The sequence below is a fragment of the Alligator sinensis genome, unplaced genomic scaffold, assembly GCF_000455745.1.
Source record: "Alligator sinensis unplaced genomic scaffold, ASM45574v1 scaffold796_1, whole genome shotgun sequence".
Classification (NCBI taxonomy): domain Eukaryota; kingdom Metazoa; phylum Chordata; order Crocodylia; family Alligatoridae; genus Alligator; species Alligator sinensis.
Genome location: NW_005842141.1, coordinates 1217181 through 1241285, shown reverse-complemented (window position 1 = coordinate 1241285; position 24105 = coordinate 1217181). Strand labels below are relative to the sequence as shown.

General features: G+C 40.9%; 1 protein-coding gene across 9 annotated transcripts in view; it reads right to left on the bottom strand.

Annotated features, from left to right (window-relative positions):
* COBL (cordon-bleu WH2 repeat protein) overlaps nucleotides 1–24105 on the bottom strand; it is a 276558-nt gene that overhangs the window by 6227 nt on the left and 246226 nt on the right. For 6 of the 9 annotated variants that reach the window (XM_025206108.1, XM_025206104.1, XM_025206111.1 and 3 more), the window contains 5 exons: nucleotides 10323–10493; nucleotides 8605–8699; nucleotides 4751–6804; nucleotides 3810–3929; nucleotides 1601–1840 (listed from right to left, as the gene is read on the bottom strand). In XM_025206108.1, coding sequence (XP_025061893.1) covers nucleotides 1601–1840; nucleotides 3810–3929; nucleotides 4751–6804; nucleotides 8605–8699; nucleotides 10323–10493 — 2680 coding nt within the window. The remainder of the gene's footprint in view (nucleotides 1–1600; nucleotides 1841–3809; nucleotides 3930–4750; nucleotides 6805–8604; nucleotides 8700–10322; nucleotides 10494–24105) is intronic. The other 3 variants (XM_025206105.1, XM_025206110.1, XM_025206112.1) reach the window with 3 other exon arrangements.

The window sequence follows — 24105 nt, the reverse complement described above, 5'->3', positions numbered from 1 at the left end:
ATTTGTTTCTTACTTAAATCAGAAGTAACTTCATACTAGTGAAAGGAGGATCTAACTCAGAGCTACAAGGAGTTACTCTGAAAAATACGCCAGAATAATAATTCTTATTATCTAAGTAATAAGAATAATATTTGGCTTGCTGGGAGTTGTACCCATATAAATGGATGAAGACTGAAAGCCATAGGGCCCGAGTCTGATCTCATACCAAACTAGTACTCTTGTTATTCTGTGGATTTCAGCAGAGTTAACTCCAATTCACACCAGAACTTGCAAGACTAGACATTTCCTGGTGTGTGATTCTGCATAGAGCCCAGGCCTGTTTTCCTCAGAAGGCCCTATTTCGAAAAGATAAGAAAACTACCAGTATACATGATATGCCTTAAAACAGGCACTGTCAAAGGTATCAGCTTCAAAATTTGACCTCCAAACAGCCTTAGTGATGCATGATTCAACTGAAAGTATTGGCTCCCCAAATCAAAGTAATGCTAGGAATTAAAGTGAAATAGTTACATCTAAGGCTGCTGAAAGACGTGGAAAAACAAAACAAAACAAAACAAAACAAAACAGTGCTCTACCGGATGAGGAACCATGTCAGTTTGACCCAGCTCCCCAGCGTCTGTATAAATCATGCGCTTTGGTGGTGCTTTTTGGTGCTTTTCCATCAGCTATTAGATAAAAGGCCAAAAAGCCCTGCTGAAGCACCCGATCTGTACAGGTTGGGTGAGCTGGGTCAGACTGACGTGGTTCCTCTTCTGGGCAGGTGCTCCACTCAGCGTGGGGGCAAGCAAGCTGAAAGTAAAGCACCATCCCCACCCCTCCCCCCCTGCCACATCTGTCAGCAGCCAAAATTGCTTTGCTACTGGTGTTTCAGAAGTGAAAAGGGGGAAAATGTGCATGCCAGATTCTGATTTATCTGACTAAAAGGATCTTGTCCAAAAAGTGGCAAAGGTCATCTTAATTTTTTCTAAAATGTATGCTGTTAAATTAACTCTTTTTTTAATCCACAGAAGAGAATACCGAGAGCGGCTTTGATAGCAGCCTTTAACTGCCTGAAGGGTGGTTCCATCCTCCAAACAGGATGGAGTTAGACTTGTTCCCAGTTGTGACAGATGACAGAACAAGGAGCAATGGTCTCAAGTTGCAGGAAGGGAGATTAAGGTTGGATATTATGAAAAACTTTTCTCACTAGGAGGGTGGTGAAGCACTGGAACAAGTTACCTAAAGAGATGGTGGAATCTCCATCCTTGGAGGTTTTTAAGGCCCAGGTTGACAAAGCCCTGGCTGAAATTATCTAGTTCGGGATGAAGTTAACCTCTTACTCATCTCTGTGTATCTGCAATTACATGATATAATATGAAAAGGGTAGGTGCTACATGGTCAATTAAACTCAAACTATGTTTGCATATGTGTATACTTGTATGTATATAAGTGTATATATATCCCAGTCTCCCTGCAGCAATTAAAGGATGTTATATATCTTTTTAACTGGACAAGAAAGGGGATTAAAAATGTGGCTAGCACAGCTTACAAGCTTTGCATTCACAGAGCAGTACAGCAATTTCTGGCAATTTCAGCTGGCAATACAGAATGACTCCTTTACCTTTTTTAACCTTGCTGCTCCAGTGCCAGAGCGAATGGCCTCCATTAGTGCTTGTCTTGCCTCCCCAGGGTTACTTTCAGCAGTGGTTGAGAATGTAGGGGCGGCTGTTATAGACAGGTGGACTGGTGGAGGTGGGGGTGGTGGGATAGAAAGCTCCTCTGCCCAGGAGTTTTCTTTATTTTGCGAGGCCACGTCTGCATTTTTGAAGCTCCGTAGCTCGTCAGAGGCTGCTGATGAGATCTGTTAATGATACAGTTGTAGATGAATTGTTGATATCATACATAACTGACCTGCACATTATTTGACATTTGATGCTTTTTAAATTCACTACTCATGGCTTGAGCTTGTTCCAACGATGTAAAACATGTATAACTTATGTTTGCTCATTGGTTTAAACATCTGTTACTACTCTCTCACATCACTCAAGTGGGCTGATTACCAGGATCAAGGATTTGGCACTGACTCTGTCTCAGAAACTCAATCTTTATTTACTGTGAACTCTAGCATCCTGTAACTCTTCTTGGCATGTAAGGTAAGAGGCTGAGAGTTGGAATTGGGAATGACCACAAGGATTTTGCAATCAAGAAGATGTATGAGAATTGCAGTCGCCACCCAGGAATCTTGTTACTCTTGGTAATATGTACTGCATGGTGGTTATAATGAATGAGAGAGAGCTGGGCTCTCAGATTTGGCTCTATTTTAAAATTGCTATTAAATCTGAACACTCCATCCAAAATGAAAAGGAAATGGGACTGGAAAGAACTATTTGAAAGTAAATGGGAAAAGCCAACCTGACTGCTTTTTCCAAGAAAGGTTTTCTGTGAAATTCCTGAACCTAACATTTCTGCCTGAATTATATGTGGGGAAGCTCACTCCCTTGCAAGCAAGAATGGAGGAAAGGGAATTTTTAAGCAAAGCTGGCTTGTGCTTTATCTTCAATTCCCTCCACATATATTTTTGTCTTTTACAGTATATTCATAATAATTGAGGTTAGCTTGAAAGCCTATATTTAGCATATATTTAGCATTTATCATGGTGTTATGTATCTTCAAAGCATTCGGCATCTATCAACAAATGCATTCTCATGTATGACAAAGAAAGTAAATATCATCATCATTGTCATCCCAACTTCACCGACAGCAAAACAGAGGCAGAAGAGCACAAAATTAACTGGAGCCCCTCAAGGGAAGCAGTTTTAAAACAAGGAATAGAACTCAGGAGCTCCTGTACCCCATTCCTGTGCTCTGACCACTGGGAAACACATACATATTACGCTGATTAGCAAGGGTCCCATGCCCAGCAGCTTGATAGGGTGTATGTAGCTGAGAGATGTAGTTAGCCATGTTAGTCTGAAATCAAGGCAGAACGCAAGGTAGGCTTGCACCTTATAGAATAACCAAATCAAAGAGGTATAGCAGAGGGCTTACTTCATAGCAGAGGGCAATATATTAAAGTTTATAACTATTTATAAGTCCTGTATTAAAGCTTATATTTTACCTCTCTGATTTAGTTTATAAGGTTAGACTGCCTTCTGTCTATGCAAAAGCTGTCTTTACAATGGGATGGCTGCACTCTTGGCTGTTTTTTCACTGCCCCTGGTGTCAGTCTGAAAGGAAGCTAACTGCCCTACCAGCTGTGAGGTCTATGTGGCATTCATAGCTGCTTTGAGGGAAGAGAAAACCAGAGCAATATAAAGAACATGAGGAATGCTGACTGGTGAGTATTCAGTGATCTGCTACTATTACAGATACTTGGTAATGCCTTAAGTGACTGGGCAAAGGAGAGGGAAACCTCCTAATCAAATACACTTCTTTGGTGGGTTAGTGAGTTTGATGGAAGCGTGGGCTGGAACAATTCAGGCCCTGGTTATTAAATAGTATAAATGCTTTCATGATCAGATAGGAGGTGTCATTTTTAAAATCTAATGAAACCTAATGTCTGCAAATATGTAGTGTGCCATACGTAGCCATGATTTCCCAAAATGTTTGACTACAGCCACAAGTGCACAATTCCAGTGGTCAATAAAATTCTACAGATGAGGTCATAACTTTGCCCCAGAAAACATTAAGATCCTGTACTGTGTAATCATCTTTTTTCTAAAACCCTCCCTTTGCACTACAACTTATGCTGGATGTTTTCCAGGTTGCTGGAAACACATTCTCAGTGGGAGCCAACTATGAGTAGAGCACTGGTCCTCTTTATTTCTTACCTTTTTCAGCCCTGAGATGCCACTGTGACCTCTAATTGCTGCAAACAGGGCTGACCGCTCATTTTCTGGCTCACTATGTGAAGGCTTCTGCTGACTTCCATTCATCATGCTGTCTGAAATCTAGAACAGGATCACAATAGACATCATCAATTTGGTGCTAGAGATTTACTTAAAGACAGTTTGGGAAACATTATTAAAAGGTGCTTGGGGCATATTTTTATATGGTGAGCTGCATGGGTAGGCACCATGTCTCCTTTTGGACCTGCTGCTGCAGCAATCCTTGCTGACACTGAATTGTATTCGCCAGGCTGACATGAGAACGCATTACTACTGTGCAGTAGCTTGTTACTACTGCGCAGTCAGTGTCACCAGGAAGCCGTGCAGGGATACTACAGCACAGTAATGCCAGATACTGCACAGTCATTTAGTACTTGGGTATGCAAGTACTAAATGACTGTGCAGTAACAACTGCACAGTCTGTGTCTCATGTAGATGTGGCCATAGATTCATAAAAGTGAGCTCACCGAGTTGTATTTTGCACAGGGTTGCAAGTCCTTTGTGTACTACATTGAACTAAGCTCACTTTCAGTGCCTAAGTAATAACTCTGGATAATCAAAAACAACTTATCTGTCATTTGCATGTATTTATATATCATCTTCATGCTATTTTTATCCAACCTTCAGAAACACAGGTTAGGTTTTCAGGCTAACTAATCTCAAATACTTCTTCTCCCTTTATACTATATGCTCATTATCCTCTGCAGCAGCTAAAAGGTTGCATAACACTACATTATGTGCAGGACAACCAGTGGCCTGGTTCCACATTTTGCCCTCATACATTTTTAAAACATAATGTGCAGTCCAGCCCATCACCAGTTATAAAGCTGCCAGGGGTCGACTAGTGTAAATACAGGATTCTCCAAGCTGGAATGTCCTTTTACCTTTTGCAGTCTTTCTTTTCCTCCTCCGGTCTGAATGGCCTCCATTAGTGCAGTGTGCAGAGATGTATCTTTTAGAACTGGTTTCTGAACAACTGGTTTGAACTTCTTCTTTGGCCCAAAGATATTGGTTTGTACAGTGATATCAGACTCATTGACATTACCCAGTAATATACCATTGGGTTTCTCTTCTCTTTCTAAATCACCATTGTTGTTAGCAGATGCAATGTTTAACTCAGATGAGACTTTTAAAGAGTTTCCAGGAGGCTTGTCCACAACCTGCCATTTTGTGGCACTCAAAGATGAACCAGAAGAGAAGCTGGGTACATGGAGACCAGGTGATCTGAGGTGTGAGGAAGAATTGGTTTGGTCCCTATGCTCAGATTTCTGATCAAATACAGGCTTTGTCTTTTGTTTGCTGTTAAGCCTGTGATCATCTTGTGCAAAACTGTTATTCATCACTGAGGTTTTAGTAAGTGGTACATTGACACTCTTTTTATAGAAGCCAACAGGAGTTGCTTGATTCAGTGCCCTGACATTTCGAGCTTTGTTTTCTTCTCCAAAATTATCACCAAGTGTAAACCTGTTGGATGCTTTCTGATTGCAAGTAAAAATATTTGAATAATCTTTGCTTGTTTCTATTGATTGTGTTTCTTCCAAAGGGCTGTTTTTGGCCACAATAATGTTTTTTTGGGGGGAATGTTCTGCTTCAATTTTCATTCCTCTCTCTTCATGGTTATTTTCTTCTTTGTCATGACTGAGTGTAGAGTCAGCCTTAAATGTAGGTGAAGTAATATACTTTGCAATGGCAGAAGCAACATATTGGCTTGAAGTTCTTCTATAAGGCTTTAGAAATGGGAACTCTGTCTTGTTCCTGTTCAGTACTGGAGCTATGGATGTTTTCACCTGAGACTGTGTGGTTGCATAAGGCTGTTTGATTTTTTCAGTTTCAAAAGACCTTTTAGTCACCCTGGATGCAAATGTTTCTGGTGGTACTGGTTTTACATCTGTGGGAGAGAGAGGTGTGTTTTCAGGTTTCACAGTAAAAGGTTTAGAGTTTGTGGTAGCTACTGTCTTTTTAGACGTATGTTCTATGCACTCATCATGTTGCTTTTCCATAGAGTGTGACCTCCAGAATGCTCTTATTCTCCCAATGAAAGGTTCCTCCATTTCACTGGTAGAAGCATCTGGTATGTTCTTACCATCACCAGCATTTGGACTTACAAGATTGCCTAACTCATCTATCTTAATGGCACCACTGGAGAGAGATGTACCTTTATCAAAATGTTTTATTTCAGGTTTGGGAGGGACAATTTTAAAGGTTGTCAGACCTACTCTGGGTTCATAGCTTGTTACTGTATACGTACTATGAGCACGCTGACACCACATGGGTGCTGACTGAGTATCTTCTTTCTCTTCCGCGTTTTTTGCTGAAGTTTGCCTGAATTCCAATTCTGTTTTTATTTTGTTTTGAGATCTTTCTAGATTATTTTTTTCATTAAACACATTGGGTCTCTCTTTCTCTGCACTGCTTTCAGTTGCAGGCTTGAGGTCAGAAGAAATCAACTTAGGTCTACATTCCTTGGACCTAACATCATTTTTATAGATCCTTTCTAGCCCCAGATATTTCTCATTTCTTTTGTCAAGTGAGACAACATGAGACTCAAACATATCTCTCCTTTGTCCTATAGGCAGAGATTTGAAATCAATTTCAGATGACTTCTGATGTATTAAATCTTTTGAAATATGTAGAGATCTGCTGTCCACATGGTCCTTATCAAAAGAACCTGCATTGTTATTTTTATTAGTAAAGTTTCCTACATTAACTGAGTCAACTGAGAAATCTTCTATGCCATCTTCATTAGGGAGTAGAGCATTTTCTTTGTTTCGAGGTGCTGTGAAGTCATTAACTCTTGGAACCTCATCTATGACTGTTACTGGAACAGAACAGGCAAGCACTTGAGCGGTGTTGACATTGCTTGTACGTGGGCTTAACACCTCATTTACGTGATTGAATATGGAATCACTATCTGTGTCATAATGTCCAGCTTCCAGTGCTGCAAAATATATAAACAAAAATATTCATTTATTGGTACTATATATTTAGTTTTTGGGTATGACTATAAACTGCATGGAACTGGAGGGCCTGGTGGCAACGTGGTGGGGCTACTTGTGGTGGGGTAGCTCCTATAAAATACCACAATGTTGCAACCCCCAGAGTAAGGCAACTATACGGTGCCCCAAAACCCCAGTGTCATGTGGGTACATCTTGGATGGAGAAAGGCTAAGGGACATCACCCTGATGGAAATGTATCCTTGCTGAGGTGTAAGGCAGTCATAGCACCTCTAATCTGTTGTCTGGCAGAAGCTACAACCATTGACACACTGAACATCTGGACTCTGTTTGGCCTTTGGACTCTGTCTTGATGGTCTAAACTTTAGACTCTAAAGGGGGCATGGTAGGCCTAGGACAGCCTCCACTCCAGCATACTCTTGCCTAGGCATACATGCTGAAGGTCTTGGTGTGATGGTCGCATAGACCTCTTGCACATACACCATGATCCAGAGGATCGATGGTTACCAAGAAGAACATGCAACATCACTTTCAATTACTCAGAGATGGCTTATATTCTCTTAAGAAAAAGCAGGTGTTTTGGTTATATTAATTACAACTTACATGTTTCTAAGAATCTTAGTAAGCTTATAAGCTTACAAGCTCCTGTTGTGTGAGAGAGAGCTTTCTGGATACATTTTACTGTTTGGTTGCTGATTATGATCATCAAATATGTGTATTCATTCATTGCAGTTAGTGGGAAATAGACACGTGCAGTTGAGGGCAGCATTTAGACTTCTGTTCATACTTTATCTTTGACTAATTTCGCTCCATCACCATATTACTGCAAAGGAGAAGCATTTCTGAGAACCAGCAAACAACTCCAAATTATGATTCCCAAACCCAGTTAGTAATTACAACACATCTGAAGGATTTCCTCAAGCTAGCAAGCAAAGAAACAGAACTTGTATTTCTTCTTTTACCAGGCTGCCTTCATCATTCAGGAATCATTCAGCTGCATTGTGCAAGAAGCTGTTGGATGAAATTCTTTTTTCAATTACTTTAATGTATATCAAGAGTTATTCCACAGCAGCTAATGGAATCACAGGAGTACAAAACTTTCAGAAATGAGATAGGTTCACTAAATTCTAAGGTAATGCAAAATTATGAGTGGTAATAAAAAGGTTTTTGTTTTATAAAAATGTGCAGTATTTTGCTTTACTATAGAAGACTGGTGCTCATGTGATGACATTTTCTCTCTTTTAACTTTACCTGTCAGGATGTTAGATGTTTAACTTCAAACCAAGCAATGGATTCAATTGAAATACTTTTATATAAGAAAGTCTGCCATCACTCACTCTATTCTTATGAACTACAAAATATCAGCTTATGTGATGCAGAATGATGGATTCTGCTTCAAAGCTACAGTTATGGCATATTGGTCAGGTTTAGGGTCAAATTCACTACTTATATAACTTCGCTGAAGCCAGTAAAATTATTCCAGAAAAAAACTGGCCCATAAAATATTGCTGATTCCTTTCTAGTAACAGGTGCTCAGATACAGGGATGATATCTATAAAAGTATTTGCAAAAATATGTAGCTGTAGCCTAATATATGTGTTTGCCCTACCAGGAAAACAAAACATAGCATCAATTTATAGAGCACAGGCCAGTTTCTGACCTTGGATCTGTATGTACCTCCCATAAACTCAGTTAGAACATTGCACATACATTTGAGGGTAAAATCTGGCCTTGTGTCCCTTTGCTATTCCTTTTGCAGTTCAGAGATAATATTGTTTCATACCCCCTAAATTGTCATCCAGTTCAACCAAAGTCGGTTGGAGTCGTGCAGCAATGTCATCCTCATTGTCACTCTTAGAGGCAGCCATTTCATCTCTACTGAAAGAGAATAAAAAGTTATTTTCCTTGTTGCCTAAAATCTGTTCTCATTTCAACATCTTTTGCTCCATTTAAGATGCACAGCACATACCCCAAAGAACAAAAACCTTGATGCTCTAGAGACTTGTGTCCAGATATCTCCAAGGCTCTTATTAAAAGCAGCTTTGCACTGTGGGATTTGTGTAGTTCCTGATTTGTGATCAGTGTGCTGTTGATCACAAGATTAATCTTAATAAAGTTTGTCACAATGAAGCAGCATGTTGTTTCTGCAAAGTCCACATTTGAGTAGCACAGATCAAAGGACAACGTGCAAATAAGAAAGCCTTTTGCATCTCCATGTCGCTTTAAAATTGACCAGCGCATGTACTATCTACACACTATAAGTAAATCTGAATTGTAATTAAAAATTAAACAAGACAAAGTCCTGTTAAACATCTACTTTTTATTCTGAGGTGGGAGGAAGGAATGTATTTTTTCTGGAGATGTCCCTGATTATATATATTGTGGGCCTAATAAACAAAAAACATTTAGTAAAAGTATACAATGGCTTATAATCCTTTCAACTTCCAAATATTTCTCTAATTTCTCCTTTCACCCTCAGCATTTGTTTATTTTCCCTTCTCACGCCTCATGTGGAGCTGTAACACTACAGCCTGGAACATCCCAGTTAGGTCTTGTCCCTGTGACTAGACTAGAAATTATAATAATTTTGTGATGATATCATTTCCTTCTTCAAACCTTTTCATTGGCTTCTCCTTGCCTGCTGCAAATGTTAGGCTTTTTATTTCTGACCAAAGAGCTGTACAATTCAGCTCTTGCCCATATCTACCGTGTTCTTTCTTACTCCCTCCTGTGCTTTTCCCCTTCTTATGCTTTTCCCCAGTCTCTTTGCATTATGTGTTAGGGGTAGGGTGACCACATTTCTCTAAGTGTCAAAATGTGACTCTCCGCTGCCTCCTCCCTCCCTCCAGAATATCTGCATGTTCAGCCATCTCCAAGCTTTGGTATATAAATAACGTATAGTGAACACATTGGAGACCAGGCAGGTTGGGGTGTGGAACGATGAATAGTGGAGTGGGGAGGAGGATGAAGAAGTCCCATTTTTACTAGGACAGTGCTGTTTTAAATTCAAAAGAAATAATTTGGCCAAACTGATTGGATAACTGTGACAGCTGTTTAAAATGGGACTGTCCAGGTAAAAACAGGACATGTAGTAATGCTAGCCAGAAGCACTCTTCTCTGGCCTCTTTGCATTGTCTTTCATGCCTCGCCTCTGCTCGCAATATTCCCCCTATTCTTTTACCCCTCATGGTACCCTGTCTTCTCATTCAGATGCCTCCTTAAAAAAACACTTCCTTCTGGGAGACCTTTCAATATTTAACCTACTTGGTTCAGCAAACTGAAAAAAAAACTGTTCAGCACTGTTATGTGTACGATCTGTCAGTGCATCTCACAGATCTCAGTGGTTCTATGTTGGTTCAGACTGCGAGGGCCAAATCCTGACTGGTGGTGCCAACTTCCAGGAGTCTTTCAATCCAACTGGAATCAACAAGTATCATCAAGGGCCCTTAAAAACTTTGCAATGTCAGGCCTTCAAAGTCCTGCCAGACAGGGAGATCCTACCTGAAACCATTCCATCTTTGTTTCCTGAACTGTGGTTGTTGCCCATTTGAAGTAGCCCTTTGCATGTCCATTTTGGTTTTTTTCCTCCTGTTTTGGGGACTGATTATAATGAACTTCTCCATTTTCGTTTTTAGGCTATTTTGTTGTTGTGTACTTTTCTCCTCCTGATAGCTGTATTAATGGAATAGAAATGTCATGTCTGCAGAATCAATATTTCTGTGTTAAAGTGCATCTGTTTTCTGTAAGAATTCCTGCAGATAGCTACCCTGCCTCCTGTTGCTGATCTTTACTTATGCGCACAGATAAATTCCTAGAAGCCTGTGTCTTCTTTTACTTACACTGAAGTAAATCAGCAGAAACTCCCCTGAACACTGGATCAGAAGCAGGTATAAAATAAATCAATTATTTAGTAAATAGCCCTGCCAAATATTTTTTCAGACGTTTACTATTACAGAAAGCCTCAGCTCAACAAAATATTTAACTATGGGTTGAAGGATGGACTTCAGTACAGCACTTAATGACCTGCATAAACTTTAAGCAGGCCAAAGATTCCCTTGAAACCAATGGACTCAAGCACATACTTAAGTGCTTTGGTGAATAATAATAGACCTATGAATTGAGGCCATGTTAAGATGGAGCTTTTGCGAACTGGAGGTCAAAGGCAGTAACCAAAAAAAATGACTTCCTTAAAGAGCGATAGAATTGACAAACCAGGACAGTACATAAGAAAACCACAGCATACAACTTGCTTCATCAACACTCTAAACACGATGTTGGGAGGTGCTGAGCATCAATGGGAGCCAACAGAAGCAACAGGTTGTCAGAACCTTTCAAGATCAGGCTCTTCCTGTGTTAACGCTCAGAGTCACACTGCAATACTTACTGAATTGTTTTGCCTACAGACTTGAGAAAAAGCAAGAGTGCAAGAAAAACAGGACTGTCCTCATTGATTTAGAGCCCAAAATATTGGATGCTCCAAGGGAAAAGCCTGATTGTATGAGACTGTGTCCTACAAAGTGCCTAAGCATACAAAGTTGGTGGGGCGGAGGTACTTACTGAGCAAAGTTGTAGATCTAAGGTCTGAGGTTGTAGATCTAAGGACTAAGCAAAGATTCCATCTACCAGGACACTGTGAAGTTCTCAGCATTGGAAGGAATAAATATATCTTGCTAATTTCTGTGCATCTTCCCTGGGCAACATCCCTTGATGTTATTTTTTTCTTTTTAACAGTGGTAAGCTTTATAAAGCCAATATAAGAATGGATGCAAAGTACATGCTATGAAAGAGCCACTTTTGAGACTAAAAGAAATTCTTTTCAATGGGAATAATAACATTTCATTCCAAGTGTACATGAAGTCAACAATGCGAATAACAAATGTAAAATACAAATATTGTTTTCACATGCTGGACCCAGGTCCTGTGCCATATTTTGGGCATTGTGTACAGCAGTGGTCTCCAGCCTTTTTATGGTGAAGATCACTTTTATAAGTAAGGGGCACTCCAGGATCTACTGCCCCCACCCTGCCCCACCCCCGGCCTTGCCTACCTGCCCTCTTTCCTGTACCCCTGCCCCCTGCCTCCCGGACAAGCCTCCCGGGCTCTGACCCCACTCACCCAGCCCAGCTCACGTGGCAGGGATTGTGGCTTAGTTCAGCCATGTGCTTCCTGACGCTCCCAATCATGGAGCTTCTCAACTTCTCTGCCTCATTTTCCTATCTGTAAAACTGGGATAATTATGCATAACTCATAAAGTGTCTGAGGAGGAAAATTTGCTCCTTGTGCAGTCGCTCAGGAATAAGGTACTTTGTTTTTTCTTTGAAATGTATAGCTTCAGAGAAAGTGGCTTTTTGTGCATTTCTTAATTCTCATAATGCCAGTTCACCTCTTCCACCTCAATCACAAAGAAAACCAGCATCTATGAATACCAGAACTCATGGAATTCTTCAAACGAGGGCCCTGAAATATACAGCATGTGTGTGTCTTGGGAAGCGGGTGGTCTGAGGGTTTCCAGTAGCTCACATGATGTATAAATATGCTTAAAACTACTTTTTCATACAATAGTATTTAGCAAAGGAAAGCAAAAGGGCTTTTAATTAAAAAATAAACCTCTCCCTCCCAACCCTATAGACTTTTCTTTTGTTAACCGTTCTGTTTTGGCTAGAACCCAAGAAAAATATAAGACTTATTCTGATATCGTGTTTTACATTCTGGATAAACATTACCAATGACATTTTCTCACACATACTTTTTTGACTCAGGAAAGCACGTGATAACCTCTAAATTATCTTTATCATAAATTACAAGGTGCTAAAAATTACAGTGCTAGCGAGTTTTCAGCACAAACTTGAAAGAGTGAACATGCATGGGTTCTAGGATGCCCATTCACTTTATTACTTATGGAGATTAGCAGAGATTCTTTGAAAGAGCAAAGAACAGACAACAGTGGTTGTTAAACTACTGATCTGTTAAACTATAGCATCTGATGAAGTGAACTTGGGTTCATGAAAACTTGTGCGCATGCTCTCTTTCTCTAAATCTCATTTAGCTAGTCTATAAGGCTAGGGACAGACACTCAAAAAACCTGAGCCTGAATTGATTCAATATTTGCAGGTCAGTTTAACCTGGCTAGGCTAAACCAGTTTTGTAACTGGACAGATATCCCAGACATGCAGGCACATGCCTACAGTGGCTCAGGCTAGAAGCTGGGAGGTACTAGAGCAGCCCTCCCTTCCTTCCACAGCATGGGCCTGTGGGGGGCATGGCCAGGCTCTGGCAAGAGCTCTGATTAGCCTGGTTAGATAACAGCGTTTATCACCACATTAAGAAAACAACAGAGGGACATTACCAGCTACTTGTTGATTCTGCCTGTTGCTTCAGCAGGGACCATAGCCAGCATGTGGTCTGTTACCTGATCCACAGACACCTCCTCAGCAAGGTAGAGGGGAAGGGGGAATTCCTGCTTAGTGGTGAGGGGAAGGAGGGGAGCAGCCTGCAGTCTCTGGAGCTCTGGCCAGGGAGCAGAGGGGAGGGGCCATCCCTTCTGTGGAGCAGAGAGCCCTGCCCAGCCTAGAGACCATGCCAGGATGCTGGGATGTCTGGTTTAGCTTAAACCAGCAAGGGGTCTGGGACAGACATTGCATAAACTGGTTTGACCCAAATCAGTTAAAGCTGATACTACATTCAACTAGGTGTATGTCAAACCGGTTTCAGCCATTCTCAAACTGGTTTATGTGCATTGAACATCTGTTCTGTTATAGGTTTAAACCAGTTTCTGATCACTTAAACTGTTTTATGCGTAATGTCTGTCCCTAGCCTAAAGGAGCATATCTACCCTACCTTCTGTTAAATTACTACCTTTAGAATTCCACTGAGCAGAGGTTGCAATACACAATTGCTTTTGTGTTGGCCACTCATTCAGTTGGAGACAAAATTAAAGTTACAACAGCATTTTGTCAAAATAGTATTGGGAGATGGACCTTCATGAGAGTCTGCATTCAAAAGGGAAGAGAAAAGGCTCAGATAAATCAGTCCAGAAACACTAGATAAGATACTGGGAATTTAATTAAAGATACTAGCGATGCAGTTAGAGAAGCTGCCATTACTTTATTTTTAGAGCATTTTCATTTAGTTATTTGTAAAAATAACTTGAAGTTAGCACATTTCCAGTGTTATGGAAAGCTTTATATACATTACCAGGGCTGATGAAAACTAAACATTAACAGCATAATTGAAAACCACAGTGTATATGCAAGGCTACATAAACTGTATTATGGACACTGACAGTTATGCTGATATTCCATCATCTCCATCTAATATCAAAAGACCCAGGTAAATGGCTCCTTCATATCTTAGCCATGATAAATAATAAGAGGCCCACTTTTGAAAGGGAACAAGTACCACTGACTTTCTGTGAGCTCAGTCACCTCTGTAGGTATTGAAAGCACTCAATTGCTGTTTGATGTAGAAAGACGATATTATGCTAAGAGCAATCATCTGGGTCCTAGGGAATCTGAGGTCATTTCACAGCTCAGTTGGTTACCTGAGTTGCCATTTTTTAAGCTAAATACTATTGCGCGTAAAGGTACTTTTAACTTTAATATCTGTCTCAAACTCTAACCAGTAAAATGGGATTAGGAATACTCCCCTAAATGTTGTGAAGAGAACTGTTTTTCAGATACTGTGTAAAAGCAGAGATACTAAATGTATGAAAATGGCTCTCTGTTCAAACCAAGTCATAGTGGTGACCTTAATCTCTGTGTGTTTTTGGATTGGCTTCAGCAAACGTCTGCATGTAAACACTTGGATTAGCTATTTTTCAAATGAACCAACAAAACCATTGGGATCTGTTTTTCTTTCTTCATAGTTTAGGCTGAATGGGCTTTTCTATTGGTCTTTTAAGAGAGGAACAGGAAGGCTGCAAAATAGTACAGCTTGGCTATTTCCATCCCAGCTGGCAGGCTCTCTCATCAACTGTGTCACACCACCAAACATCAAGTGTTTCCCTTTCTCTTCCCCCCCCGCACCCCCACCCTTAACTGTTTCTGAGATGGAAGTGAAGTTTGCTGTGATAACTTTTTAATGTCTCAGCTTCATATGACCAAAGCCTGTGGAAAACTGTAAGCTGTTAATGTACTAGAAAGTATATTCCACTAGGGACTGGTTGGATAACAAAGTCATGATTTGTCTTTAATGTAACTTTTCTAAAAGAGACAGGCAAGTAGAGGAAAATTTTAAAAAAGCTTAAGAACTGCATTCTGCCACTGTCTGTGTATCACACAGCACTGTTTTACAGGGCTTTCAATGAGAAAAAAGAAAAGACACCATTTCCTTTTTGAAAACAGGGTTGTTTGGTATTCTACTATCAGGCTCCTCACAATTTTCTTTTGCGGGGGGCAGAGGGGGGGAATAAGTGGAAAGGTTATTATTACATCTATAGGAAGCATGCAGAGACTGAATTAATCTATTTCCCCTGAAACTGGCCCACCAATAATACTGCGTGGATTCAGTTTTGCCCTTAGATATATAAGCATCACCATCCATTGATTTAATAGGAACTGCAGTCGTCCCTATCAGAGGGAAGATTAGCTTCTTAGCAAGTAATCAGTTTATAGTCCCACTATAATACTTCTTCATAATCATTATTGAAAACACAAGGACGGAGTAAAAATGTTGTTGCTCTAAATAGGCTGCTGCTTTGCATATCTTAAGACCCTTTCACCTAAGATGCTACAAGGTCTTTATATAAAAGTATTGATACATTAAACTACTGTGCCTCACTTCACAGCAACAAGGTATCACCCCAGGTTTGAAAATGGGAAACTGAGCCACATGGTAGTTAAATGTGGCTTTCTGTGCAAGCATAGGTCAAGGCAGAGATGAGCTCCTGCCTCCTAGCACTGTTTCTTTACCAAAAGCCTACATTTCCTGATGTACAGTTATGGAATATTTTACCTAAGTACCAAGTGACAAACTTTACCTAGGGACAGATTTAATGAAAAGGCTCCTTTAGATTGTTCCTGTAGTTATTTTGAACGCAATAACTTAGCATAGCATTATCATCATTACTTTCCTTCCACAAGCACTTTCAGAAAACAAAACACGAAGAGCTCTTTTTAGGGGGAATGTAAAGGGGAAATCTAGAAGGCAATTAGTTCCTCACACACAGTTGTGGTAATATGAACATTGTTATTTTTCTCGTAAACCCAGGGCTTCAGAAAAGGCTTTTTTGTGGGGCATTTCATAATTCACACCAGCTTTATTCTCTTCCCCACCTCAATCACATGTATAGGGACCTAGAGGGATGGAAAACAGCAAATTATGTAAGAGGCTGAATACTGTGATTCTCTTAAAGCACGTGGGGCTTAGAAACAACAATTTCTCCCCCCGCCATGGATTTTTTCCTTCAAGTACACTTTTGTGAAGAAGGAAAAAGGCACCGAAATGAAGCCTGTCAAATTTGGAAGAAAGCAAAAGTATCTCCCCACTCTGGAAGTCAGACCATCACAGGCAGCCTGTCTATTCTCTATGTCTCGGACGGCCAGGGCCGACTCGAGTTACGCTCGTACGTCAGGGCGGGCTGGTGAATGGAGAGGCAGACACAACTTATTGGTTGTAAAAAACTTTACTCATGCCGCTTGCAATCACGACGGAACGTCGTGGTCCGGTCGTCGGAACAACCACACGAGTTGTTCCAGCTGGCGGGGCCCAAGCCAGTTAATCCGTCCGCAATTCGAAGCCGGCGGGGAAAGGGGTACGTCGGGGTTGCGCTCGGTGACGGGAAGAAAGATCGATAGGTGATCAGTCTATCGATCGGCAGCCGCAAGTCAGATAACTTCAGAGACACTCTGCAGCGTGCTCAAAGCTCTTCGACTTGGGCGGAAGTCGCGCAGAATTTTAAACGGCCAGCGAGCCAATTACTAGCCGCCACGTGTGAATAATTTAGCACTGGCCAATAACGGGGCACAAATTTGCATCCGAATAGCGGGAACTCTTTGCACCGTGCATCTCTGTGCTGCAAAGAAGAAATGCATCCTGCAAAGGAAACTGCAAATTGGCGGGAACTCTCCTGCACGCAGGCTCTTAATTGCAGCAGAACACTCTGCTGTGCAAAGGAGCTCTCATGTGGCCAGGAAATTCCATAGTGCCGAGGAACAAAAAAATCACTGGGTCGTGACACTCTACACACTCCTTCTCTGGTAACTATGTATTATTTGCTCTGATCATGTCTTGCTCCCTTTTTATGAGGTTTCTTCCCTCTTTACTCACTCCCTTGCAGCTATCCCTAGACAAAGCACAAAGCTGGTAACCTCCAAGTTTGAAAAGACTCAGAATTAGGCAGAACATATTTGCCTAGCCCTACTCTTTCAAGTTTTTCATTATCCTCCCACCCACAAACCAACAGCTCTGTAACCAGCAGAACAACCATGCTGAGGCTGGTAACATAAAGACCCTGATCTTCCTGCTCACAAACAGCCTGCAGGGCCAGGGCCAAGTACAACAATCCCCAAACCCCCACATGAAGAAGAGAGGGAGTGCCTCTATTTCCCTATTTATATCCAGGTCATTAATTGTTCCAAGATTTTTTTCCTGCCCTCAATTAGCTGCACCTGAAGAACTTTTCCTCTTCTATGGCTGCTGAAATAGCAAGGCGGGGTGGGGGGAATGCTCTTCCTATAGTTCATTAAAAAACAACTAATCCTTTTGTTGCATTCTGGTCACAGGCTAGGACTACTGTATTCATCTTGGGTTTGTAGTCTGTGCACTTTTCTACTTTATAATTTAATGACCTCTGAGTTGCTGTTATTAGGGAGGGGGGGAGAGGTAACAGCACCACGTATGGTGAAGATTGACTGGAAATTCCCCATCAGAAAACCCTGTTTATAGTTGCTTATAACTGTGTGAAGCATTAGTTAGTTTGGCTGAAATTTTCCATGCCAAATGGCTGCCTCAGGGGGAATTTTTTATTTTATTTTATTTTTTGGTAATTTTAGCCAAAATGATTAAGCCATTTTCAAGAAGAAGAGAAGAGGGAAAAATCTGTTGTTTTAATCAGGCTGAAAAATTCTGGCAACCTTTAATATGAAATGCTCTGGTACCCCAATGCTTTAGAGCCCAGACCTGAAGTTTGGGAAGGAGGTACCTGTGTCAGATATGCCTTTTGCTGTGAAAATCCACCCAAGTTTATGCAAGTTGTGAGCCTTTTGCAAAATGGCAGTTCTCACATGCTTACTCAGGAGACACTTGGCTTTAGTACTAAAATCTCCAAAGATTGTATTCTCACTCTAACCACTTTCAGTACTGATGATAACACGTTACTACAGAGCAGTTGAGCATCTTGGGCTACAGGGACAAGACCAGTAAGGCTGCTCCCAAGTGTAATAGGGTTGGTTCGAAACAGAGAACTTGCCTTCCCTGTGCTCCCAGTGACCTGTTGATGGGTGCCCAGGCAACATGGAGAAGGAAGCTGTCAGATGTGAAGAGGGGAGGGAAAAATGCAGCCTGGGAAAGGGAGCCTGGTATAGAATGGGATTTGGGGAAGAAGAGAAAAATTGTGTCCAGAAATTGTGGAGGAGGTTGCCTCAAATTAGTAGAAGATTTTAAACTTAATTTCTCTCTGGCTTCCTACTTCACAGGAGTGTTGTGAAGACAGATTAATGAATGCCTAAGAAGCACCTGGATTTTACAGTCTTAATGGCTGTAGAAAAGCCCATTATTAATAGTTATTTTCAGAGCAGAGTTTGAACAGTAGGAAGCAAATAGGGTTTAGGGCCACACACTGAAAATGAAGAAATGGCACAAAGCAGAATGGCTGCTTGTTAATGGAGCACTGTCCATTCTGTGCACTGAATGAAGCATGGAAAGAAAGTTGACTATCATTTAATTAGAGAGTGTATTTGCACATGGGCCCGCATTAAGGTTGCACAGGCACATATAATATTGGTATTACTTAATTTCTGAGTGCTTGACATTGCACCGAGTTCTTCTAACATGTTGTTTTATGTGTAATTATTTATACAGCACCAGAGAACAGGTGTGTGCTCTATTTTGCAGGGACATAAAACTGACTGATCCCTGCTCCAAGGAGGTTGTATGACGACAAAAAGGAAGGATGGGAATTGAAGGGGTAAGAGAGGATAGTAGTTACAACAAGGAGAGATCATGCAATGTACTTGTTGCTGTGCAGGCAACGTTTGAACTTTTCTGTGGTTTCTTATTTGCCTTTTGTCCTATATATTAAAATGTGGTGAGGACTGGAGGTACATGATGGAACAGCAACCAAAAGTTGTCAGGTGTAAGGAGGGATATGAAGGAAGAGAGTTGAACTAAATGGTGAGTGGGATCAATAGTTAATGGGTATAAGTGCATAACTGCATACTGGCTATATCTAGTGTTTATATTATGGTAGTCCCACAAGAGTGCTTGCAGAGGTCAGGATATCACCATTCTAGGCCCCTTACCAACACACAGCAAAAGAAGAGCATCAGCATTCCACAGAGCTTACAGACCAATAGTAACAAAGGAAACACAGGGAGGGAGAGAGATAAAGTGACCTGCGCTAGGAAATGCAGTAAGCCAGGCTACAACCAAGATCTCTTGACTCCTTGTTCACTGTTCTATCTAATAGATAGTGGCTATTTGGATTAAGTTACCTCCTCAGAAATAAGCAATCCTGCAAGCGCCTCCTATGGTTGGTGTGAAGGGACTGCTGGACAAGCACCCAAGTTGCCTGCTTTGGACACCTCTAGATGTTTTTTTAAGTCCTCTGCCTTGGGGATCACAGATAACAAGCACCCTCTACATCTCCGCATGGGAGAGAATCTTGTTTGAGATTCAAATGTGGTAGTCCCTGTGTTTTCTGGAAGCATGAAGTTAGCAAGTATGTCATTTCATATCTGACTTCAGATATATGCTGGCAGATGCATACACATCTATTGCATGCTAAGGGCCAGATTTTCCCTTGGATGCACATGGTTTTCCCTGCCGTCAGTAGCCAGGTACAGACTCCAGACATGATTTTTAAAGGCTGGAATGCATTTCATTTGTATTTTCCTAGAGTATAGTCATGTATCTCTTATGATAATAACTTTAAATGAATAGAGCCACCCATGCCTGAAGGTCTCTGGGAGCCTTAACACAAACAAATTAAAAATATAATTAGCCCAAACAATCAACATGGTAGAACATCTCCAGCTAAGCCTCATGTGGAAATCATTAGACTATGTAAACACTTTGAATCTCATTTACACTAAGGTCCCTTCCACTGCAAACATAATTTATTCCCACTTCAAGGTTCCATTATGCTGCCAGAGCAGTGTAAAGTGGCTTTAACATAAGTGAGTCTTTGGCCCTTTCTATAATAGTTCTGTTTACTTTGGAAACAGTTATTTCATAAAACAACTGAAGGCAAAATTGTAATCATCTTTCAATATTATGGTTGTTAATAGTGATACATGTTTAGCAAACTTGTCAGCTTTTTGTAAAATAATACCGGGCCAAACTACTGTATTGAGTAATACTGCTGACTTTGGGGAGCTTGATATCATAACAACTCTGGTTCACAGCTGCTGCTAAATGGTGTACTTTCTTGTGACCAGAGCAACTGTTCTGTTTGGTTTCTGGATTTTCAAAGTAAATCAGGTAGTGGCAAATTGAATCACGTATTATTTGTCCGACATAGCAATGAAATGATGTCTCTGTTTATTTTATTTAATTTGTTATTTCATTTTAAAGAGATCCTAATTATTTGAACTGGTACAAAATGGGCAGGAATCCACACACTTTCTAGATAGTTCTGTCTTGAAGTTCCACAGCTTAAGGAACACAACACAGCATGGTACACCTTACTACCGCCAGCCTCTGCTGTGACTTCACTGGGGTTTAAATCCCAGGCAGAAGGAGCGGCAATGGCTCAAAAGACAGCCCCTGCCCATATGAAGAGCCAAATGCAGTCCCAAATAAGCTAGCTGATTTTGTTTTACTCCAGTGGTAATGACTCTACTGGGAAAGCAGAACTTTCAAACTGGCACACTCCAAATTTGGCTGTAGTGCTCAAAACAGCTTTAAATCCAGCTAAAGCAGTCAAGACTTTCCAACAAGCAGGTATTTAAAAAAATAAATACATTCTTAGGAAATGGGTTTTGAAGACTTAACAAGCTGACCTCAAGAAGAGTGAAAAGCACATTATTTTTAATACTTGCATGTTTGCAAACACTGGTTAGGAGTACAGCTGGATTTCACTTCCAACACTGCACAAATATTCAAAACACATCAGTTTCAAAGATTTTACTGTCAGTGGATGCATCTACATGTGTGCTTTACTGCAGAGTTGGCTAATTAGCTGTGCAGTAAAGCGTCACCGTCTACATGTGTTACTCCTCTTAGGGCACAGTAAATTAACTCTGCTGAAGGATAGTACTATCCTACAGCAGAATTATTTAGTGCACCAAAAATGCATGTGTAGATGGTGACCAAGGCTGGCTGGGGGACAAGGGTGCTATAGTGCTGGGGCTGCCTGCCAGCTAGCCCTGCACTGTAGCAGCTTGTACCTTAGCCAGCTCTTCCACAGCATGCTGAGTCAGGGCAGAGCAGCTCCACACTGGCAGGCTGATCCCCAGACCCCCTGCCAGGATGCTCCACCTACAGTGATCTGAAGCGTGTGTGTAAATGTTGCACCTGCCTGTGCCACAGTTTATTGCTATGTGCTAATTACATGTGTAGATGCACCCAGTGTCTCTCTGTTACTAAAGTCCAAGCTGTTGCCACTACAGCATTACAATCAGGATTCCGTAGGGCCTTAAAGCTGAAGTGATTTCATGTTTACAGAAAATAAACTTAAAAAAATAAGAAATAATCCATATCATACTACCTCAAGTATCCGTAAATTCAATGCCAGGCTTTTATTTTACATATGGATAAAGTTAGGGAATCCAAGTATCACTTGCGGGAATCATAAGTTAGATCTCTCACATGTGCTACTTTCTGCTTGTAACTTTCTTGATCTTTTCGTGTGGGATTGAGGTAAATCTAAGTTTAAAATGAGGAATGTTTGCCTTTTTGTTAAGCAAAAGATATGGAAGCGCTGACTTTTAAGCTGTGGCATGTCACTTAGGTTTTGGTGGCATGTGACCAGTCTTCTCCTTTATTGAGAGATGCGCGTGCCATCATAAGCTGCAAAATCTTTGACACTGATGAGGAATGCTATATTGTTTGGTTGTGTCATCATAAATTTTATATCTATAAATGTCACAAGTATGAGATGAGATTTAGGGATAAGTAAAGAAGTATTTATTAAAGTGAGCATTATTATGCTATATATTATTTATCATGAATATTCATATAAGTTTTTAATCAGTCTGGACCCTTCAATTTGGAGTACAAAGAGACAACATAGTCACTATGGTGTAATTTGGTAAGCACAGTAGCAAGGAACAGATCCACATCCAGCCCTTTCAAGTGCTTGCCTTTATAGAAACAGGGCTGCTAGGTGATGGGGATGCCAATCTGCACAGAGAAAACAAGTAACCTGAGATGAAATGTTCAAGGGAAGCAGACACAGGACACACACCCAACAGTAAGTTTCTTATATAGTAAAGTTACCACAGGTTTTTTCAAGGGCTAATGTTACTCTGGATCCCAGGAACTAATTAAATATTAGGGTTGTGCGTGTTGCACATCTCCTCCCCTAATACTACACGGTGGGCCCGTCTCCATGTGCGTTTAAATTTCATTATGCTATTTTAATGCACATTAAAGTGTTACAAAAAAGCACGTGCTTTAGTTAATGGGCATTAAAATAGGTTAATGCACCTTTTTCCAGTATCTCACAATGGCATTTTTACACATGGTCTGGGGGCAGTGTGGGGAGGACTGTGCATTAATTACAGAGGCTCCGAGAGCCACTCTAATTAAAGCACTGCTGAGTCTTGTGTATCGGTGTCCCCCTCGCTTAAAAATGGCAGTGGGGGTGCTTGAACTAAAGCTCTTTCAATAGGGGAGCGTGGGTGCTTGAACTTAAGTATGGGGGTGCTGATGCACGAGATGCAGGAGGCTCCTGAAATGCTGCTGAATTGAGTCTGCCCCAACACGTTGGAATTCCAGTGCATTGGAGCAGCCTTGCTGCTTGTGTATAGGTACCCAGAAGTACTACATTTAATGCACATTAGGAAAAGCACATTAATGAACATGTAGACACGCCCAGTAAAGTCGATGATGAATGTAGCAACAGTATGGAGTAAATGTGTTGTATATTCACACTCTGAGATGAAGATTACTTATTCTTCCCAAGAGGCCTGATCCAAAGCTGACTGATATCTTTGTGCTCCTGTTTGGTGGAGTTTAGACTAGGCCCACAAGGTTAGCAGTAGTAATTTTACCAGTCTATGGCATCTTCCATGCAGAAAAGTCCCTGGTTATCTGTGGTAGATTGCACAGTAAGGAAGGTCTACCAGTTAAGCAAATATCCATACAGATCTTGACTTTGTACCCCACTGACACTGATGGAAATACAGTCAGCCCCATGGTCCATTGAGGATTTAAGTGTTGACTATGTTAACTTATGCTCTAGCATGACTGGGGAAAAGTGGCCCTTAGAAACATATGGGAGTAATTAAAAAGATCCTGATATGTGCTCTTTTGAAAGGATGGAAAATTCACTGCTGAGCATGGAGAAGAGAGCAGGGCTTCTGGGGGAACAAGGATTTCCAAGAATTTCTGGCCCTAAACCCTTGCAGCATCAGGCTGGGCAGGTGCCCATTTGTGGGTTCTCTTGAGCCACCTTCCTTGTTGGAAGCACAGTTGCACATTTGTCCTAGCTGCCATTGGCTTGCCATTGCTATTTGCAAAGTACTGGGAATTCTGGGTTCTCTTTGCCATTCTGTCTCTGACTCTCTGTGTGATTTTTGGCAAATAACTAGAAAAGTAAGTTTCACTGATGCATGTAGGAAGTTTTTACTTAGTTTCCAAGTTCTTCTGTACCAGCTCCATGCTACAATGTTTGTGTTGCAAAACCCACAGGGAAATACTTACTTGTCTAAGAAAAAATGATTTAAAGAGAACTGGAGAATCATCTCTGGTGGAGTTAGTTCTTTTAAGGGCTTATACATACACGAGTACTCACATATATATATACACACACACACATAGAAACATATGTAAATATATATTTATCTTCCATACATCAATGTGATCTGGCAAAGTCATTTTCATTTAGCTTTCATAATCTGACTTTTGCCAGCTTTCATTATGACCCAAATCTGAGCAAAATGTTATTTTCTTAGCTCAATAT